The 22,085-nt window shown below is 38.2% G+C and overlaps 1 protein-coding gene across 4 annotated transcripts in view; it reads left to right on the plus strand.

The window, feature by feature from the left end:
- The window catches only part of ABCA5 (ATP binding cassette subfamily A member 5), a 70,280-nt gene that overhangs the window by 29,901 nt on the left and 18,294 nt on the right, over window positions 1-22,085 (plus strand). For all 4 annotated transcript variants that reach the window (XM_082604966.1, XM_082604965.1, XM_082604967.1 and 1 more), the window contains 14 exons: window positions 1,223-1,391; window positions 2,752-2,810; window positions 4,016-4,126; window positions 5,515-5,690; window positions 6,211-6,330; window positions 7,385-7,523; window positions 8,718-8,808; window positions 8,997-9,136; window positions 10,081-10,200; window positions 12,958-13,159; window positions 15,399-15,568; window positions 17,885-18,012; window positions 18,406-18,543; window positions 21,226-21,339. In XM_082604966.1, the coding sequence (XP_082461092.1) occupies window positions 1,223-1,391; window positions 2,752-2,810; window positions 4,016-4,126; window positions 5,515-5,690; window positions 6,211-6,330; window positions 7,385-7,523; window positions 8,718-8,808; window positions 8,997-9,136; window positions 10,081-10,200; window positions 12,958-13,159; window positions 15,399-15,568; window positions 17,885-18,012; window positions 18,406-18,543; window positions 21,226-21,339 (1,877 nt within the window). The remainder of the gene's footprint in view (window positions 1-1,222; window positions 1,392-2,751; window positions 2,811-4,015; window positions 4,127-5,514; window positions 5,691-6,210; window positions 6,331-7,384; window positions 7,524-8,717; window positions 8,809-8,996; window positions 9,137-10,080; window positions 10,201-12,957; window positions 13,160-15,398; window positions 15,569-17,884; window positions 18,013-18,405; window positions 18,544-21,225; window positions 21,340-22,085) is intronic.

The following is a 22,085-nucleotide window of genomic DNA, read 5'->3' on the forward strand; positions in this document are numbered from 1 at the left end:
TCTGTCTAAGAACCTCACCATTCCCTCTAATCAAGCTAATCACCTGCTCAGACACCTTGCTGGGTGGGCACAGCCTGGTGAATCAAGTAGAAACTTGTTATATGTTAATTTCCTCCACACCACTTTTATGTATTTAGCCACTTCTTAGCCACTGTCCCCCTCTGTATTGTATTTTACATCCATCCACACGGTCCTATTTATCTATTAAACACATCTGCAGTGTATCCGTTACATTATTTTTAGCTACCCATAACAGAGAACCTCTTTAATTGTCTTAAACAAGAAGGAAATCAAGCGTTTTATTTAAAGTCCAAAGATAGGATGGACCCCAGGTCAGTTGGACTTGCTCCGCTGTGTCATCAGGGACCCACTTTCTCCGTGTTCTTGCCTCTTTGTCTCAATCTGGCAGGTTTGCTCTCCTCCTGGCTGCACGGGGTTGTGCTTCTTTGTTCCCGTCCAGAGGGAGAGGGAGAGGGAGAGGTTGCCTTTCCCCCAGTAAACCCTTCGCTCCTGTCTGGTTGGCACCTGCTTGTGGCTGCAGTGGTAGCAGCCACCAGAGCCTGCCAGGGGCTCATTAGGTCCACTGGCATCTCTCTGTAGTTGGGATCAGAGCCCTTTGAAACATACGCTCGTCTAGAGGAGGACTGAATGTTAGAAAGGACGGGGAGGGTCGGTTCCTTGGGGAGAAAGGGAGAAAATACGTACATGCTGTGTGGGCAGTCAGAGCTAAGTCTCCTGTGTCAGTCCCGGTGGCTCTGTTATTCTCCTAGTTCTAAAAAGTCTTCTTTATGAACAATATCCACTTGTCTGAATACTGTCTGTTTTCAGAGACTAAGATGCTACTCATTCAAGCCTTCAGACTATCCAGATGTAAACTTTTCCTCTTCTGAACTCTTATTAGTACTGTGTGTGGCATGCCTCATGCTGTATGTTGTGTTTTAGCCGTTTAGTACGTACATGTAGTCATAACAATGTAAGTTTCTGTAGGGCAGAAAATGTACTTTGCTTACATTTACGTTCCCTACACTCAGCAACTCTGAAACTATTTATGGACAAGAGTTATTTGTCAGTAAAACTTTTATTTTTCACACACTATTAATCTAGTATTTTATGTCTAAACTTTACATCTAGATTGTCTGAGGTATCACAGACTGCCTTTATGATTTAATAACTAGTTTTCAGAAATAATTTGTTAGGATAACTTGGTTTTTTTTTTTTTCAGGAGAATTTGGTTTACGGAGATCATCGTTTTATTTTTTGAAGCCATCATATTGGTCAAAGAGCAGAAGAAATTATAAGGAGTTGTCAGAAGGCAATGTTAGTGGGACTATTAGTTTTAGTGAAATTGTTGAGCCTGTTTCTTCAGAATTTATAGGAAAAGAAGCCATAAGGTATGATTTAATCTTTGGCAGTTTAGGTCTAAGAACTGCTTATGGAACGTGCCACATTTAAATCCTATCTTTAAAATAATGCATGTAACTATGGTATCTTTGGAGATTTGGTGCACATTTCATGATTTTTTAAAAAACAGTATTAAGGGATAATTCTCTTTTAAATTTTTATTTTCTTTGTGGCCATTTAGAATAAGGTTGCTGCTAGGTTTGAAATTTTATGTTTGAATAGAAATTTTTTAAAGTAATAAAACCTAGTATTTATAAAATTAAGCTATTTTAAAGTTTCCTCATTATGTAGATTAAAACAGAATAAACATTAACTTTCTATTTTTATTCAGGCTACATTGTCTGAGATATACACCACACTAAATTGTGCTCTGTTAATTTCATAGACCCTTAGAAATTGTGACATAATTAACTTGTCACATCAACTTAATTTCTGAGAATGAAAGAAATTCATTACTGTTCCTTGCTAGTTCAGTCAAAACCAAGTTAAAAAAATAATGAGACCGAGAAAAGAAATAAAAGTGAAAGAAAAAGTGGAGTATAATTTGTGTTTTTTAAATTTAAGAAACATGTATAAAAGCAAGGGAGAGTTAGATATTTAAGATGCAGTCAGTGGGCTGGCGGTCTGCCTTCTTTTTTTTTTTTTTTTTTTTTTTTTTTGTGGTATGCGGGCCTCTCACTGTTGTGGCCTCTCCCATTGCGGAGCACAGGCTCCAGACACGCAGGCTCAGCGGCCATGGCTCACGGGCCCAGCCGCTCCACGGCATGTGGCATCCTCCCGGACCGGGGCACGAACCCGTGTCCCCTGCATCGGCAGGCGGACTCTCAACCACTGCGCCACTAGGGAAGCCCCGGTCTGCCTTCTTAAGAGTAAAATTTAAACTGGTGAACAAGACCATTCATTCCTTCAAAAATTATGTAAAACATTTAAAGTGGAGGGAGAGAATCACTTCACATTTATAGACAAGTGCTGATGTGAAATAGCACTTGGTTTTTAATCTCCCTTAGCTGATAAACAAATATTGATTAATTACAAACAGAAAAGAATCAACTGTGAAATAAGAAATCTATAAATTGCTTGAGTCAGATGTTTCAGTTTCTTTTTAGAAGTTGGCTTATCATGAAAAATGAATGAATAACACTTAAAATGGAGAGGAATACTATACTTTTCTCTTGTAGTTTCTTTAAAATACTTTTATTATTAATGTCAGATTTCCTTGGTTTATTGTTTTAGTAGGAAGATACTTTATCATTATTCCCGTTAAATATGACAGCTTTGATTAAAAATATTATACATGGAAACACATAGATTGCTTTAAATACTTATAAAGTAGAAAATGGTGTTTTTCAGAATCAGTGGTATTCAGAAGACATACAGAAAGAAAGGTGAAAATGTGGAGGCTTTGAGAAGTAAGTAGCTTTCCTAGTGTTCAGTCCATAGTATTAAAGTACAAATGGAAAAACAACGTACGTAGTTTGTGGGAAATTTAAATTCTTTACCACAATTTTCTCTCTTTCCTTTAGGGATACTTCCACTTATTTATGTGATTAATGGTCATAATAAAACTTAACATCAAAGCAGTAAAAGAAAAAAGTATTATCTATCAAGATGAAAAATAGTCAACTCTTTGAACAAATCTGAGTCCTTTTTCATTTTATTATTAGCATGTGTATATATGTTAGTTCCTTTTTTTTTTTTTTCTTTTGTCCTAACACAGGGTTTCTCAGCCTTGGCACTATTGATGTTTTGGGCCTGATAGTTCTTTGTCGTGGGGAGCTGTCCTGACAGTTGTGGCGTGTTTAGCAGTGTGTCCGTCAGGGTTCTTCAGGATCGTTAGAATATATATACACACATATACACAGAGAGTGAGAGCACTGTGAGGAGGGGCGGGCAGGAAGCGGGGAGATGATTTTTGAGGAATTGGTTCACACGACTGTGGGGCTTGACAAGTCTGAAATCTGTAGGGCGGGCTGGCAGGCTGGACACTCAGGCAGGAGTTGAAGCTGTGTCTGGCCTGCAGGTCTTGGGATGCTATCAGCCTGAGGTCACCTTCATCAGATCAGGGGTTATAGTTATTTGAAGCTGGGTTTTCAGCCCCCTTTCTGCTGTCTCCTTTCAAACACTGACACATCCATCGGGTGATATTCATTCTACTTTACTCCTGTTTAAATTCAACTTATAAAGCATTTACTTAGCCTTTTCCAAGCTATTGGTTAATCTCTAGTTTTTTGCCCCTAGATTTAACATGCCTCTAAATACCCTTGGGAACAAATTTGTTTGTCCTTTTGTTTTAATTCCCTTGGAAGTTCCCCAAAGGGGGTACACAGAAATCCCCCCCACCATGTTTTGTGCCCCCTCTAAATCTGTTAGTGTAATAAAAAAAGAAAAAGCTTATTTTGTACCATTTTTCTTATTGTTCATACCATTGACTATAACAAAGAATTATTATTGTGTTATAATATTAAATATTATGTTATAAAATATGCTGGTAACTTTAAATCTGTCTTTAAATTTATTGACTTCTTTCAAGGTTGCTCAAGTATTGTGTATTATCTTACATGGCTCAACAGAAATAAAAATCACATTTGAGACTTCTCCTTTTTCCCTGAACTAGGTTTATCCTTTGACATATATGAGGGTCAGATTACTGCATTACTTGGCCACAGTGGAACAGGAAAGAGTACATTGATGAATATTCTTTGTGGACTGTGCCCACCTTCGGATGGTGAGTTTTTTGACTTAAAGAGAAAAATCCCTTACTTTGTTTTATTAGGGTTATTAACTAAGGTACCATGGTAATTATTTATCCTTGTGATATGTACCGATTGATTTTGTTGTTTTTTTTTTGTGGTACGCGGGCCTCTCACTGTTGTGGCCTCTCCCACTGCGGAGCACAGGCTCCGGATGCGCAGGCTCAGTGGCCATGGCTCACGGGCCCAGCCGCTCCGTGGCATGTGGGATCTTCCCGGACCGGGGCACGAACCCGCATCCCCTGCATCGGCAGGCGGACTCTCAACCACTGTGCCACCAGGGAAGCCCTGTACCGATTGATTTTTGTCACTGATTGGGGATCAACTTCTGTGTCTGTAAAGATATTTTTCTTTTTTTTTTTTTGATTACACACATTTGTTTTTTCTTCAATAGAAAATAAAAGTGATTCAGTCATTTAATAAAGAGGATCTAATTTTGTACCTATTTTATCAGATATTTTACTTGTGTTTTTGTTTACTGTTCATTTTCAAGGAAGGATAAATCAGTAATTAATTGGAAATTAAATGAGGCCCATAGACATTTTGGTTGAGAAAATAAAAGGCTTCTAAGTATCCAACCGTAGTTCAAAAGGAAAGAATGATGAGTGTCAGTACAATCTCCTAAAATAGATTTGTAAGAGCAGTACCTCAAACGTATAATTGTTACATGTGACTGCCCTGTAGGTGAGAATTCAGTACAGCAGCTCCACTTTTCCACAGTAACCAAACAGAGTGGCAGAACAATAAATATTTTAATTTAAGAAAGGGCCAAACTTCCGTGTATTGATTCTGCATCTTTTTAGATGTAGTTTCACTTCTAAAATTAGTTTGATTTTGTTGCTTATCTCTGTGTCACTCTTTGAGGGTAATTATAATACCTTTAATTCATATAAGGATTTATTATTTTTGTTAGTATTCAGTTTATAGAAGAAAAAAGCTTGAGTTTAGATTAAGTGATTTTCTCAAGGCCACACAGCTGGTTAGGGGTAAATTTTAAGTTCTTTGTTCTCTTTACTGTTGCATAATGCCTGGAAATGAGGGAAAATTGTTCCTGGAATATTAGTTAATACACCAATAGATAATTTTGTTTAGTATTAAACTTATGGTTCTTTGCTCTTTCCACTCTGTAATATGCCCTGAAAATGAAGGAAAATGAGATTGGAATATACGTGGCAGCAAATCACCAGTATGATGGTGATTTCCACCAGTATGGAAATGAGGGTGCGTTGTGTCCTCCAAATTTATATTGACTCTTATTTTATGTCTATTACATACAAATAACTAAATTATTAGTATATACTAAAACATATATACTTTTTGATACTTAATATATTTAATGTAAATACATATATTTTGCTTTTAGGGTTTGCATCTGTATATGGACACAGAGTGTCAGAAATAGATGAAATGTTTGAAGCAAGAAAAATGATTGGCATTTGTCCACAGTTAGATATACACTTTGATGTTTTGACAGTAGAAGAAAATTTATCCATTTTGGCTTCAATCAAAGGAGTACCAGCCAATAATGTAATACAAGAAGTACGTTATTTATATAGAAATCTTTACTTTTATTTGCTGTAAATTAGTAACCTTGTGCAATAACTTCTGTAATAAAAATATGCTTGAAAATCTAAATATAAAACCTGTTCTGAGCCAGTAAACAGAAAGTCATTATAAAGAATTAGAAATTGGAGCAAAAGTTTTAGCACATAGAAAATAGTCCTTGTTTCATCTGGAGGATTCTAGTCTCTCAATATAGATGTTTCTTTTCTTTTCTTTTCGCCTCCACCCCCTTCCCCTGCCACACAGACACACATGGAGCCTTTGCACTGATCCCCTCCCACCACCCAGGGGTCACAAAAGTACAGCAGACCTTCCCATCAGGAATCCTTTTAGTTGTTATTTCAAAATTATACATGGATATATGTCAAAATTAAGTTCTGGACTAAAAGAACATTTTAAAAGTTGATATTAAAATTGGAACACTTAAAAACTAATATTGATAATTATGTAAATGATGTGATTTAAAAAAACGTTTATTGACACTTTACTTTCATAGGTGCAGAAGGTTTTACTGGATTTAGACATGCAGGCTATCAAAGATAATCAGGCTAAAAAGTTAAGTGGTGGTCAGAAAAGAAGACTGTCTGTAGGAATCGCTGTTCTTGGGAATCCAAAGGTAAGCAGATATTAGTGTCATTGATGAGATAATTTTAAATTATGTTGAATAAAGAAGTGGTTGTAGAAAGATATACATACACACATTGTATAACTTTTAAACATACATAAAATACTATATGTTATTATGGATGTAATTATAGTAATAAGGTTTTAAAACTGAAGTCAGAAAGATGTACAGCATCTTTAATTTAGTGGTCATCTCTCGGAAGGGGAATGGATAGGACTTTCTTTATATCTGCAGTGTTTTATTTCTCTGAAAGAACATCTGAAGTAAAATAACATTTGTTAAAATTCAGTGGTGACTATAAAGTATTGTTATATTTATTATTCTCTTTAGCTTTCTATACATTTGTAATGGTTATAATAAAAATTTAAAAATAAGAACAAAATCAAATGAATAGTTCCGTTTTTCACTGTTCTGTTGATTTGATTTTTTGGTCTGTTTTGTGCTCTTCTCTGTCTGGCAGAAACAGAGAGCCAGCTGGTCACTGCTTTGCACAGTGTTAGAAAGCTGCCAGGTGCACACCTGTGGCCAGGAGCCCCCTGGGTCCCCACCATTCTGCCACACGCCCTGCTGCTGTAGCTTGGGGAGGACTGTGGTTCAGGCTTTGTGTTAATTTATCTTCCTCCCAATCCCCACCACCATATTTTCAAAATTAAAAATAGTCTTAAAATAAATTTCTTTCCCTGAACTAATACAGAACATAATTCTCTAACAAGCAGTTGTTACATCTACAAAATGTAATTGTTCAGGTAAAAGCGAAATACTCGGTGTTTTGTTTTTTAGTTTGTCTATCTGATTGTTATTATACTTATGTCTTATACATTACAGACATTAGTATTTTAAAATTAAACCAAAGAAAGTATTCATATGCCAAACCGATAGTTTTTTAAATTTATGCTAACTCACATATGAGTGGAAAACTCAGACCTAATACATTTCTGATTGGATAGAGTAACTTTAAGTGGGGAAGGTTTGCAGGGTCTGCATGAATTTTATATATTTTAGTTTTCCTGAGGATTCCCTGCCTTGCCCACCCCTTTGCACACAGGTACTGTTGCTGGATGAACCGACAGCTGGAATGGACCCTTGTTCGCGTCATATTGTTTGGAATCTTCTTAAATACAGAAAAGCTAATCGGGTGACAGTGTTTAGTACTCATTTCATGGATGAAGCTGACATTCTTGCTGGTGAGATTTTAACTTTATTTTTAAAGGTTAAGGTCATGGGGCCAAATGGGAGATTAGACATAGAAATGCTAAATTCTGAGGAATAAATAAAGAAGCTGTGCGTTTTCACAAAAAGAGGTATTACAGTTTTTTAAACTTACATGTTTTTGTGTTGTGTTGGGGGGTCCCCCTGACCACCCGAGGTCCAATAATCTGCCACGAAAGCTCACAGGACTCAGCACAGCCACACCCCTGGGTGTGAGTTATTACAGTGAAATGGAAGGGGTACAGGGCAGAGTCAACCAAGGGCAGAGGCACATGAGACAAAGTCCGGGAGAAACGGGCAAGCTTCCAAGAATCCCATCCGCGCGGAGTCAGCCAGGGTGTGCTCCATCTATCCAGCAGCGAGTTGTTCTCTCGCCCAGGGTTGTTCTTTTTTGTTCTTGGGGCTGGCCGTGTGGCACCCTCTGCCTCACACGGGCCACCTGCTGGCCGCCCAGCAGGAAGCAGGTGTCAGCCATGACCTGCGTTGCCTGTGCAGCGCAGGTGCCGGGGGCCAGCCTTACCTGCTCAAAGCCGGGTCTCCAGACGCGGGTCAGGAGCCAGCCTCGTAAGAGGCCTTCCTAAGCTTAACAGCCTCAGGCTAGTGCTAAACACATTCACACACAGAAGAATCCAGGTTGAAACCAGCACATGACTTTAGTAGCTGCGACAAGGTCCAAGGCTCCGAGGTTCCCGAGCAACCTCTTTCTGTTCATAATACAATCTAATAAATTGGGCGTGTCATTCATTTTCTCAGTGGTATCTTTGTTTAAAAAAAAACCTAACGTTTTGTTTTTGTTGCTTTCTTGTCGTTTTCACATTTGGCTATTAAGGAAGTTGTGAAAGCGCTTCTGTTAGTAACCTTATAGGAAGAGTCCGAGACATTTGGGGCATGTTAGGAAAGTGGACTGTAGACTTACACTCCCTGGGTGGAACCCCTGGCTTTGTCACTTAATAGCCACATGAAACATGTGCCAACTGTACATGTTCTTATTGCCTTCCTGTTCTCATCGAAAAAGCAGGTGATGATAATCTATACCTTCCTCATAAGGCTGTTGTGATAATTTAATGAGCTCATACACTGGTGTCTCATAGGATAATCCAGAAAATATAAATGCCAATTATTAATGCTGTTACTAACTCTGAAATTGAAACGCACATCTCTTTTTGCAGATAGGAAAGCTGTCATATCACAAGGAATGTTAAAATGTGTTGGTTCTTCAATTTTTCTCAAAAGTAAATGGGGGATTGGCTACCGCCTGAGGTATCGTTCATTCTTTATTGACTTGTTCCTTATTATATTCTTGACCTATTGTTACTTATGTTTAAGGTTTGCCATGATGTGCTTTGGCCATTTTTTTATGGCACTAACTTTAACTTAAAGCATTCAGAATTTACTTTGGGCTGTTGACTGAGTAATCATAAAAAATTATGGTTTTGGGTTTTCTGTAGCATGTACATTGACAGATACTGTGCCACGGAATCTCTTTCTTCTCTGGTTAAACAACATATACCTGCAGCTACTTTATTACAACAGAGTGACCAGCAGCTTGTGTATAGCTTGCCTTTCAAGGACATGGACAAATTTTCAGGTATTCCTTACTTTCAGTTTCTTGACTGCTGAACCAGGTTCTTGCGTTGGGGATGAGTTTTCTTAATTTACTTGGTTTATTTTTCTGTATAATATTTACACGCTCGCAGGTCGCCAGAGTTAATATTCCGTTTCTGCTTTATTTTCCTTTTGAAAATCAGACATGCTGTAAGCTAACATTTCTTTTTTTTATAAACGGCATGCAAGAAACTCCAACTAGTGTGTTAACTTACGTAAATAATTGTTTGTTTTATTGTCAAGAAAGAAAGAAATTGTTCCCTTTTTTTGTACTGGGAATAAAAATATAGATATACATATACACAAATATATACATAGGCACACACACAAATGTGTATACACACACAGTTGTTTGTATAAGTCCTAAGCTCTTTTCTAGTTTCATGATTTCATAATGAATTACATTATTATAAGGTAAACCCTTGAGTTATTTGTGACATTTAGTTTTCTGCTTTTTGATGAGGAACTCAAACTCAGTATCCTTTATCTGTTGACAGATGACTTAAACAAAAGGATATTTCTTACTGTTGAAGATATGTTATGCAGAATTCCCATAGCATTCCTATAATTAGATAGAAATTTTCTATGCGGTTTTCTGTGGTTTCCTTTTGAGAATAAGGAATCATTAATTAACTGAATTGAAGTACATGTGTCAACGTAATGTACTCTGCCCATCATTCTATAAAGTATTTCTTAGTTTTAATTTATATTATGATGCATGTCTAATAGATATATATCTCCCTAAACAAACATTCCTTGGGGTCCTTAGCAATTTCTAAGAATGTTGAAGGGGTGCTGAGACCAAACAGTTTGAGAACACTGTGCCAGCACAGTAAATTCAGTCGTGTGCTATTTTAAAACGACATTTTAGAATAATTCATGATAGTGTGCTTAATGACACAGTGCTCTTTCATTTTTCTCCTTTAGATTTATTCACTGCTCTAGACACTCATTCAGATTTGGGTGTTATTTCTTATGGTGTTTCCATGACGACTTTGGAAGATGTATTCTTAAAGCTAGAAGTTGAAGCGGAAATTGACCAAGCAGGTAAAAACAAAACTAACGGCAGATTTTAGGCAATGAGCCAGACAGGTAGTGATCAAGACAAATAATTGTAGAAGCATGTGGAATTTATATTTTGGGAAAGAAAGGGTAGAAATAAACAGGTAAATAGATATTTACAGAGAGTGATAGGGGTTATGAAGGGATTAGTGGGGCGGTCTCAGGAGGCAGGTAGCTTAGATGGCATCTCAGGGCGGACTGGGTTGGGATGATATTTAAAGTGAGGCCTGAATGGCAAGAAAAGTGAGATTTCATTGCAGAGCCTTCCAGATAAAGGGACTCGCTACTGCAGAGGTGTTGGTTGAGGGATGGGTTGGATGTTTCTGATGACAAAGAAAGGCTACCGTGGAGAGCCAAGGAGAAGGTAGCACGTAGTGAGCTCAGAGCTGGAGGCTAGGGGCCACATCATATTTAGTCTTTGAACATGTTTAGTCTGGAAAAGCATTTTGTTTGTCTTCTTAGTGTGATATGAAGCTACCAGAGAGTTTGAAAGCAAAGGGGTAGCGTGATCTGATTTGCATTTTTAGAAACTGCATTCCGGTTGTTGAATGATGAGTGGATTTAAGGGAAGTTTGGAAGCAGAAGAGCAGCTAGGAAGCTATTGCAGTTCGTCTCAGTTTGAACTAGGATGGCTGTGACAATAGGGAAACATGCACAGTGCGGGCTTCTCCTAGAGGCGCTGCGGTAACTTGCTGATGATGGGTTAGGGGCTGAGGAACGGGAGGTCAAGAATAGTGTCTAAGCTTTTGGCTTGAGAACTGGAAATGGAATTGCCCTTTCCTGAGAAAGGGGGAGCAGCAGGTCTGTGGAAAGAAGGACTCCAGGTGTGAATTTTGGTTATACTGTTGAGAGGTTTAGTAGACATCCCAGTGGAGAGGATACCTATGGGCTGTTTGATTCACACACTTGGAGCTAAAGGAGGGCGTTGGGCTCAAGATACAAACGCTGGATCCGCCTGTGTGCCGATGGCCCTGTGGGACTGGATGAGGTGCTTCGGTGGCGAGCGCGGACGCAGTGGAGGGAAGCCCCGAGGGTGAGCAGTAAAGGGCCAGGGAGGGCTGACCGGGAGGGCACCAGTGGCGCTCTTTCTGTCTTCATGAAAGGAGATGCGGGGGCTGGGGCAGCGTGGTGTTTGAGGGAAGAGCGAGTGGGCGGTTCTCTGCTGACTGCTGTGAAGAGGAAGGTGGCGGCAGAAAAGGGGGGTTTGGTAGCTTAGAAGACGGGGAGTGTGGATGGGTGGGAGCCGGTCATGACCTTGACACGAGTGATTTTAGTGGTGCGGTCGAGATCCGTGTGGTTTAAGCTGAGAATGGGTTGAAGAGTAGTAGCAAGACTGGTGTGGTGCTGGGTCCTGAGAGTGAAGGGAAAGGGATGTTTCTCTCACACATGGAGGAAGAAAGGCCAGTTTACGATGAGGACGTAGGGGCGGATTGCAGCTAGAGAAGGGAAGTTCACGTGGAAATGTTGGGTCAGTTGGAGCGAGAGCAAGACCTTGAATTTGGGCATCCGTCAGTTTGATGAAACTGAGTAGAGATAAAGGTATGGCAATGGAAGAAACAAAGGGAGCTAGAGGTCAGGATGTAGAGTGAGTTAACAGTGCATAGGTCTGTGATACCGAGGATGGCGGAGAGAGCTAGAGGGAGAAGGTGCTTGTGTGTGTGGTGCTCAGTACTTCGAGGCATACGAAGTAGTTTCTAGAAACGTCTGGGAAGTGGGAATAAGAATGAGAAGGGTGAGCTCTGTTCAGGTATTATTCACTTTTCTCTATAGTACCTTTAAGCCCATTATGCAAAATAAATTTACCTCTAACATCAGCTTGCTTTCAGTTTGGTCGATTTTAATTGTTTTATTTTTTAAACATTAGTGTATATCAAATTCTGTAGAAGGCCAGTTGGAGCCCACTGAGCACTATGATTGTGATATGCAGTATCTCAGGACCTGCTTTTAGTTTGATTAGCCGCTGTGTCAGGGGAGGACAGGGCCTGGACTTGTCCATCTACTGAGTCATCGTTCAGACTGCTGAGTTGGTAAGATGCCAAGACAGCCAGGTTGTGCTTAAATATTATTTTATACATTATTCTGCTCCACTCTTAAAATTTTTAATGTTTACTCATTTCTTAAACTTAGCCTAAGTCCTTCTTCATACCGAAACCAGTATTCGTCTCTTTTTATTATTTTTCATCTCTTTTAAGTTGAATCACTGTTGTGAAAATAACGTATCTTGATTTCTATCCCCATCCAGTAGTTTTGTCAGGTTTTGGTCTAATGGAATCAGTCATATAGCATGTCTCTTTTGCTTATATTTATTCTGGTTTCTTTTACTTAATGTAATGTTTGTAAGATCAAGCTACTATGGTTATACAATAGTTTGTTCACGTTCATTGTTTTACACTCTTCTATTACAGGAACATTTCATGACTTATTCTTTCACCTGTTGATAGACATTTGGGTTCTTTCCAGCATGTGGCTATTGCATAGGGTACTAGCTAAGGATATTCTTGTACATGTGTTTCAGTGAGCCTCTGTACATAATTCTGTTGGATTTATACCTGAGAGAGAATGTCCTGGGTCATAAGCTGTGCACATGTTCAGTTTTGACAATATTGCCAAAGTATATGACTGTCCCCTTTGTCCTGTATCACTGCCAGGTGTGTGCGGCTTTGAAATTTACATGCTTCAGAAAGATTTTCATCTTTTTAAGGAATATAACATAAGTGTCTGTCGTTTTGTTTTGGCAAATAGATTATAGTGTATTTGCTCAGCAGCCACCAGAGGAAGAATCGCATTCAAAACCCTTCGATGAAATGGAACAGAGCTTGCTTATTCTTTCTGAAACCAAGGCTTCTCTGGTGAGCACCATGAGTGTTTGGAAACAGCAGGTGTTTAAAATTGCAAAGTTTCACTTCCTTACCTTGAAACGTGAAAGCAAATCAGTGAGATCAGTGTAAGTATAATCGCTCTTCCATCTGATGAGTTGTTGTTTTACGGATACAAACTAGATTTACCATCTTAGTCTTTAAAATGGAGACATATGTAAATAATCTGTGTAGTTTTGAAAGATTAAAATGGTAATTTCACAATGTCAGAGAACAAAATGATACCTCTAGTAATTTCATTGGATATCATTAGAGCCTTAACCCTTTTTTAAAACTAGCATTTTTTTGGTCTCATCTATAAAATGAGGGAGTGACAAATAATTTTCTCTAATTGTGTAATTTTTGAGTTACTGTCATTGTATTTAAATTTTATTTTGCATTTACATTTTTCACAATTGTTTTGCCTCTATTACTAGTATTTATGACCTTTTTTTGGTAAACAGCAGGAAGAATAAGTTTTATCCTTATCAGGTGAAGAAACGGAAATATAAAAAAGGGCTTATAGCTGGTAGAACTGGGATCAAAATGATGTCTTTTCCACTTAGCCTTGTCTCTGTGAGTTAGGTTCCCATGGGCTGCTAGATGTTGAATTATTTAGAAGTAACGTTAAGTACTTTTATACACCACGCTGTCTTGTTGGATCCAGAATGGCGGTAGAAATAGAACTTAATAATCAAGAATAAGAGTGTTGTTATATGTTTGAAATATGCTGAATTCATTTGCTTTTTGCCCAGACTTATTTAATATCAAAGAAATGTCAATCACATATCATTGTCATTATAAATCATTTATCATCATAAATCATCATGATTTATTCCTGTGTCAGCATTAGTGAGAGAAAAACCTTTGTTTAAATCAGCATGTGTCCGTTTATTTAATTGAACACTACTCTCATAAAATACTCCCTAAAAAACAATGAAAGAATCTCGGCTCCGGCTGCCATAACAAAATAACGAAGTGTGGGTGGCTTGAACAGCAGAAGTTTATTTTCCCACAGTTCCCGAGACTGGGAATGAGGTCAGGGTCCACGTGGTCGGGTTCTGTTGAGGACTTTTCCTGGCTTGCAGCTCACTCACTGTGTGTGCACACAGGGAAAGAGCCCGAGAGCAAGCTCTCTGGGGCCTCTTCTTCTAAGGGCACCAATCCCGTCGTGAGGCCATGCCCTCCTGACCCTGTCTGACCCTGATGACCTCCCGGAGGACTCATCTTCAGATGCCATCGCTTTGGGGGTTAGGGCTTCTGCGTATAAATTTGGGAGGAGAGTGACAGACATTCAGCCTACTACAAGAAGTGTTCCATGGTCAAATCTGCATTGACCGTGCAGGTAGAAGATATTGTAACTTACACTTCCTCTCTTGAAGAGTTGTCCATTAGCATATAAAAACACATGAGCCGTTCTATGGTAAAGAAATTATTTCAACTTTGTTTAACTTGGAGTTTCCAAATATTTTTTAATCATGAATTTTGTTTTTAACCTAAAACACCCATTAACTTATTATGGAACTAGAGTTAAACGCAGTATGCTTCTGGCAGTGCTGATACAGGTCTACTTACAATTTAAGAATGACTTAAAATTATAGGGTTTCTGAAAATTATAAAATGCCGATGTGTGATAACCTAAGCTCTCTCTACCCACTGTTGTGACACCTGTCACACACACTGTAGAGATATTTTGCAGGCTGAGATGAAAAGTTACCTGTCTCTCAGGTGGAAGGGTATTTTGAGTGGTTAGTAGAATTATGTGCTGGGCCGGCTGCCCATGATGGCCCTTATAACTCACTGTAGAGGAGAAATGGAAATTGATGTGGTTAGGATGACATTTCAAAGATACCAGTCATCCGAAGTTTTCACTGAATTTTTATTTTCTTCACTGTATCTAAAATATTTTTGTATCATATATTTTCTAAAATATTTGGAGAGTACATAGGATAGAGGTAGGGCAGGGAATGGTTCCTTCAGGAGAATAGAGATATAAATGTGACATAATGTGGTTTTTTTTTTTTAAGTTATAACTACAGGTTTACATGCCCTATAAAAATTTCAGCGTGGCTCTGATCTAAAATATACTTTTATAACTTTTAATTTTATCATTGAATATTGGCTTTCTTTCCAATATTGTCATGAGACCATTTTGGAGAGTAGAATTTCTACTCCCAAGTGTGAATTTTTCAAGTTTTTTTTTTTCCTTTTCTTTTCTTTCTTTTTTTTCTTTTTAAATGAGTACCTTTTAACTGTCATGTGAAGGAAGACTGTTTTGTAGATTTACATATTAATGTACCTTGAACTGTGTATTTTTTTTCCTTTCAGGTTGCTTCTGCTTTTAATTTTTTTCGCAGTTCAGATTTTTATGTTTTTGGTGCATCACTCTTTTAAAAATGCTGTTGTTCCTATCAAACTTGTTCCAGACTTATACTTCCTAAAACCTGGAGATAAACCTGATAAATACAGAACAAGTCTGCTTCTTCAAAATTCTACCGGTGAGAGTATGTGCAGGTTTGTGAATGTGTGTTGGTGGGGCCTGGGGTGAGGGGTAGATATAGGTCAGAGATTTGGATTTTAGAAATATATATATGGTAAAGGCGTGGTCTGTGTGCATGAACCTAAATTAAGTAAAACTCCTCACTGATGCTGAGTAATATATTACAGAAATGAAATTTTGGTTTAAGTGTAGATGACAGTTTTTAAAACATTCTGATTTATACTGTATATAATCATAAAATTTCCTTTTTTAAGAGTAGCGACATTATTCTCAGAGCAGCATGTTTCATCTCAGAGTTTATGATGCACAGAATAAACTTCAGAAGTTGAAAAACCCTCTTTAGAAAGAGTTACGGCATGTAATATTTATGCAGTTATATATCTAAATAGAAGTGTTTAAACAATTTTTAAGGACTATCTGAAAAACTAGAACTAAGGACAATTGTCTTAGAAATCTCTATGATCAAGTACATTAAATTTGTAATGGATATTTTTGGATTTGCTATTGATTCTTTTTATTACATAATTAAATATGAAAAATTTTAAAACATACGGCTTTGCGCAAACCTCAGAATAAATTTTTAAAAACCTGATATAGGACTTCGATTTTCAAAATATTAAAACCTAATTCAGAATTTGACGTGAATTAGATGTTTCTACACCATCTCCCATCTGTGTGGATAGTTTATAGTCCCAAGGTTCTTGAAGAGGAAAGTGAGCTAACTCTGTAGTTTACAGTAAAACAGAAGCAGCTTCATTTGCTTATCTTGCTGAAATATGTTGGAAAGTTGCATTTCGTATACCCTTTCTACACGCACAAATTCTTTGGAGTTTAACATTTCCCAACACTTCGCCTGTATTCTAGTATCTTTCCTTTTTGATTCACTATTAACTGAAAAGCTTTGCCCGGTGTTAAAATAATAGTCACAGTTAGGGACAGTTACAGATGGCCGTTACAATCATCACTCTTCAATTCTAGCTCTCTGTTTGTGATGTAACCTTTATTCTTTTGGAGGAAGAAGGTATTTAGTGATAGAAAATACTCTTGAATAGAAAATGTTATGTTTCTCAATTTATTGCTCCCATTAGAATTCTTATTTTGGTTTTAATATACATTTCACATTGCTGAAAGATAGTACTACATGGAGCCTTACACTCTGATATTGTGACTTTTTTTGTGTGTTTGGGGAATTGTACATTATCTCAAGTATTTCTGCTTGGCGTTCACTCTCACTGATCTGCAGAAATTATAGTATTTTCAAAGTTTTGTCCCCTCTGTTAATTTTAAGTATTTCTAGAGTTGCTTACATCCGTCTGTCTGTCTTTCTATCTATCTCACATTTTCCTAGACCTTGTTGTTGGTCCTAAAGCCACATTTCCTTTAGGGTTCACTGGTCTCTGTGTGTATGTATTGGGTGGTATCTTATCCTCCTGGCAAAGCTTTCTGTTATCACAGGTGATACAGTTCCTTCAGTTATAATAGAGCCCTCTTCTCGAGAGGACACAGCCTCTCTGGCATCTGGAAATGAGAGATCAGTTAAGGCACTAGGTTAAGAGTAGATGTCTTATCACTAAAAGCACCTCTCTCTCTTGACACTCAGGTTTGTTGCTGAGTCTGAGCCACCGGCCATGCTACTCACTTACTGCTAGTGTTTTCCTTTGTTTGGTTTTGATTTCTCTCAAAGCCACACTTGTCCGTCCTTGAATCCTGGCTTTTGTGATTATGGACAGAGAACTGTTTCCACTCAACAGGCATGTTGGTATAGATTTAGACCTCGGACAGGATTCAGAATCTCCCCCTTAGCTCCAGGCTATTTAGAGAATATAGATGGAGACCTGGTTATGGGTTTTACTATTTTAAAGTAGTAACACAGTTGACATTTGTACAGTTTGTCTGTTCAAATCATGCAGCAGTCCTCCAGGAGTGATGCCACCTAACTCCACACCCTGGCTCCCACCTCTCTGTGCGTGGCAGGTTACCTTGTTACATAAAATTGCCAGATAGATTTTTACTCTTACTGTTTAACCAGATCTCACATGTTATAGGTAAACTCTGAATGCGAGTAATATCAGTAGCAGCAGCAGCAGCTGAAATGGGCACAGTTGCTGTGTGTCAGGCTCTGTTCTGAGGTCTGCGTGTCTGGACCTGGATTTGAATTCATGCTGACTGGTCCCAGAGCCAATGTTCTTAATCATGTCTTAGCTAATGGAGAGAAAATACTTCTTCAAAAAGAGAGCTCTAAATGTTACTAAAAGCCTGTGTCTGTATCTCATTTAAACTGAATCTTTGTTATTTGCTTATCTTCTAATACCAGACTCAGATATCAGTGATCTTCTTAGCTTTTTCACCAACCAGAACATAATGGTGACGATGTTTAATGACAGTGACTACGTGTCTGCCGCTCCGCACAGCGCAGCTTTAAATGTGATGCAGTCAGAAAAGGTAAGAGTAGTGTGTGGGATTAAGATATTTCCTCTAAAATCAATTGTTTGCTGATTTGACCTTATTAGTTGGAAATTAAAATTTACTTTTGGAAATAGCTGGCTGTGTTTACTTAGGATATATTTTATGCCCTGATGGAGGACCAATAAATAAAGCTCTGAAGAATTTAATTATTTTTATGTTATTTTTTTGTTTAAAATATCAAAATATCTAGATTCCAAACCAGGTTATTTTTATCTATCATTGAGTATTATTTCTATGATTTGTTGAACCAGTTTTCAGTACAGTTAGTGAGAGTTAACTTAGCTGGTGAGAAAAGCTTGGTACATAGCAATCATATATTCATTTATATTTATGTATACTGTATAATAACTCTATTTTTTTGAATTGTAGGACTATGTTTTTACTGCTGTTTTCAACAGTACTATGGTTTATTCTTTACCTGTATTGATGAATATCATTAGCAACTACTATCTTTATCATTCAAATGTAACTGAAAGCATCCAGATCTGGAATACCCCATTCGTTCAAGTAAGCAAACTTAAAAATATTTACTCGTGTGTGCGTGTGTGCATAAAATAACTATTAAAAGCCAAGTGATAATAACAGATGAAATCTGTAGAAATTCATCTTGTGACATCTCCTAGTCTTAAAACTTGAGCTGGGGATGGTTCACATCCTGGGTTTAGGAGTCTCTAGTATGAGTTCGCTTCATGGTCAAGGAGGTTCTGTCTTGGTACTGATATTTTTGTAAAGCATGAGTAGCTTTTATATTAGAGAAGAAAAATTTAGATAATTAAAAATTAATATTGTTCATCTGAAATCTAGATGCTGGGTATTGAACCTTGAGAAGTCACCCAGTCATTTTTCCTCTAGGACAGACAGTTGGATTATAGAAATGAAAAGCCACTTAAGTCTCCAGGAAAATAGTCAACATTTTTCTCTGAATACTGGTATTGTTTTTCATATGTTGAAAAATAAATGGACAAATATCTTTCGGTAATAGCATTTTCTGCTTTCTGTTGCCATACTGTTTTTCAAAAGCTTTACTGAGATGTACTTCAAACACCGTCTGATTCACCCATATGAATGAACAATTTAGTGGTTTTTATTATGTTCATAGAGTTTTGCAACTCTATGTTAAAAAACGTGACATATGGGCTTCCCTGGTGGCGCAGTGGTTGAGAGTCCACCTACCGATGCAGGGGACACGGGTTCGTGCCCCGGTCCGGGAAGGTCCCACATGCCACGGAGCGGCTAGGCCCGTGAGCCATGGCTGCTGAGCCTGCGCGTCCGGAGCCTGTACTCCGTAAAGGGAGAGGCTGCAACAGTGAGAGGCCCGTGTACCGCAAAAAAAAAAAAAAAAAAAAAAAAGTGACATACTCTATCACTCTTGCTTTTGTGAGGCATCGTATTTCTTACATTTTGGGGGTAAAGCGGTACATAGTAGTAGTATCAGTCACCAATTTTGAAAATATAGGCAGAAGAGAGATTTTGGCTTCGTTTTGGTAGAATGGAGATACTGATTTCAGCTTTTTTTTTAATTATTTTTATTTATTTATTTATGGCTGTGTTGGGTCTTCGTTTCTATGCGAGGGCTTTCTCTAGTTGTGGCAAGTGGGGGCCACTCCTCATCGTGGTGCCTGGGCCTCTCACTATCGCGGCCTCTCTCGTTGCGGAGCACAGGCTCCAGACACGCAGGCTCAGCAATTGTGGCTCACGGGGCCAGCTGCTCCGTGGCATGTGGGATCTTCCCAGACCAGGGCTCAAACCCGTGTGTCGTGCATTGGCAGGCGAACTCTCAACCACTGCGCCACCAGGGAAGCCCCTGATTTCAGCTTTGAGCCTGTGGAGGGATTGGTTATCCTGGTGGCATTTGAAGGTATGAATCTGGAGAGATTTCTGGGCAGGAAATAAATAATTGTGAGTCAGCAGTGCATAGGTGATATAGAAATCATCATCGAAGTTGTAGATCATCCCTTGTGATTTTTGTTGCTGTTGTTGTGAAATATTTCAATCCTACAGAAAATAAACAACTGTGTGTCTAGTACCCACATATTTCAAATGTTAGTATCTTGGTTTTTCTTATTTATTAAATCGTTAAAGACACAGGTGAAACCTGCAGTGCGTCCCTCCCCAGTCTTGTCTTCTTTCCTCCACAGTTCAAAATGTTTAATTCCCGTGCACGTCTTTATGATGTTACGACATTTGTGTGTGTCTGTAACTATTACAGAAGATCTTGCTTCTTAACATTTTCCATCAAACACTGACATACAGCCATACCGTTGTTTAAAACCAGAGGGAAAGAGTGAGACTTTTTAAAGTTCCCTATTCCCAGATATAATCTTGTTCACGTTCCACATTTTTCCCCTTCGATGATGAGATTCTGTGTAATTGAGTCCAACTGTCATCTCATTAATCTCCACTTCTTGTGCTACTCAGCTTACACATTTGTTGGTTCTGTCTGGGTCTTCCACTGTAAGGTACCAGAATTTGGGACAAATTCTACAACGTCATATGGCATGAATTAAGGAACTGGCTTTATTGCTAGAAACTCGGGAGGCCGGGGCCGACAGAATGCAGCCTCTTTCCACATTACCCCGTGGCACTGAGAGTGGTTCTGGGTAGTTTGCATTTGGGGCACCAGCTGTTTACTAGGTTGTCTGGAAACATTTGCTGTCCGCACCTGGATCCGCAGGCCTATCGGAGTTACAGTCCCCCCTTCTGGGAATAAGAAGCTCCTGGTTCCATAGGAAGCTGAGCTTAGGTATGACTTTTCCCAGTGGAGAAAAGGAGGGTTCCTAGATCCCAGCTGGCTCATAGTCCAGTCCAAGCAGCGGTGAAGGCATCAAGGTCATTCTCAGAGAGTGACGTTCGTTGCGTAGAACCACTGGTAGACAGGTTAACTGCGCTCACGTACAGTATTATTTTTAACTAAATGGTGAACCTTAATTAATATGCTGTATTATTCTGTGTACTTCCGTAAGAAAATGGAAGGACAGTAATTTGCTCAGGATCCTATAGCTATTTAATGTGTCAAATTGGTACTATAGCCCGCTGTGTTAACTCTGCCACCTGTTGCTTCATGTCGACTGTTGTCTAGGGTAGGTATCCTAACATGTTTCTTTGGAGGTTTTGATAGTCTTTTAGAAAGTAGTAACATGATATAAAGTGATTCCCAGTTCTATTTCTTATTCTGTGGTTGTCTTTCAGGAAATTACAGACATAGTTTTTAAAATTGAGCTGTATTTTCAAGCAGCTTTACTTGGGGTTATTGTTACCGCGATGCCACCTTACTTTGCCATGGAGAATGCAGAGAATCATAAGGTAACGACTCAGTTAAAAAATTACAGGTGCAGTTGACTAATAAGAAATCTTAGACAAAAAGTTAACCTGCCTTGTGTGAGTGCAAGACTTCTGTGCAATTATTATTTCAAGAAGAAGTAAATGGAGTATAAATACATTTATTACGGTAATAGTAATAACTCTCACTTATTATTTGAGTACTCGTCATGTGCTTTAAAAGTTTTATTGCTGGGTTGTATTGCATGGTGTGGATCTGGATTGTTTCCAGTTTTAACTATTATAAATTAAGATGTTATGGACATTTGCTCCAGGTTTTTCTGTGAATGTAAGTTTTCATTTCTCTGGGATAAATGCCCGAGAGTATACTTGTTGTGTCGTATGGTGATTGCATGTTTAGTTTTATAAGAAATTGTGGAGCTGTTTTTCAGGGTGGATGAACCATTTTGCATTCCTACCAGCAGTGTGTGAATGACAAAAGCATGGATTATCCAAAATCATTGCATTTGACGTGGTCTATGTTTTTATACTTACATTAAAATTTATATTTTCCTTCTTCTAATTCATTGAACATGAAAGTTGTCCATTTTTTAAATCATTTCTCTTCTTTGTCTTAACTAATATTTATAGCCCACTCTTCTCTTACCTCCTCTATGGCTAGCTCTTTCTTATAACACATTTAATTATTATGAACAGATGTTTCATAGATGACAAAAATCAACTGAATAAGATTGTTAGATATTTGGATTTATGAAAGATTCTTAAAATTT

Source organism: Mesoplodon mirus, assembly GCF_964341445.2.
Source record: "Mesoplodon mirus genome assembly, chromosome: 18".
Taxonomy (NCBI): Eukaryota; Metazoa; Chordata; class Mammalia; order Artiodactyla; family Ziphiidae; genus Mesoplodon; species Mesoplodon mirus.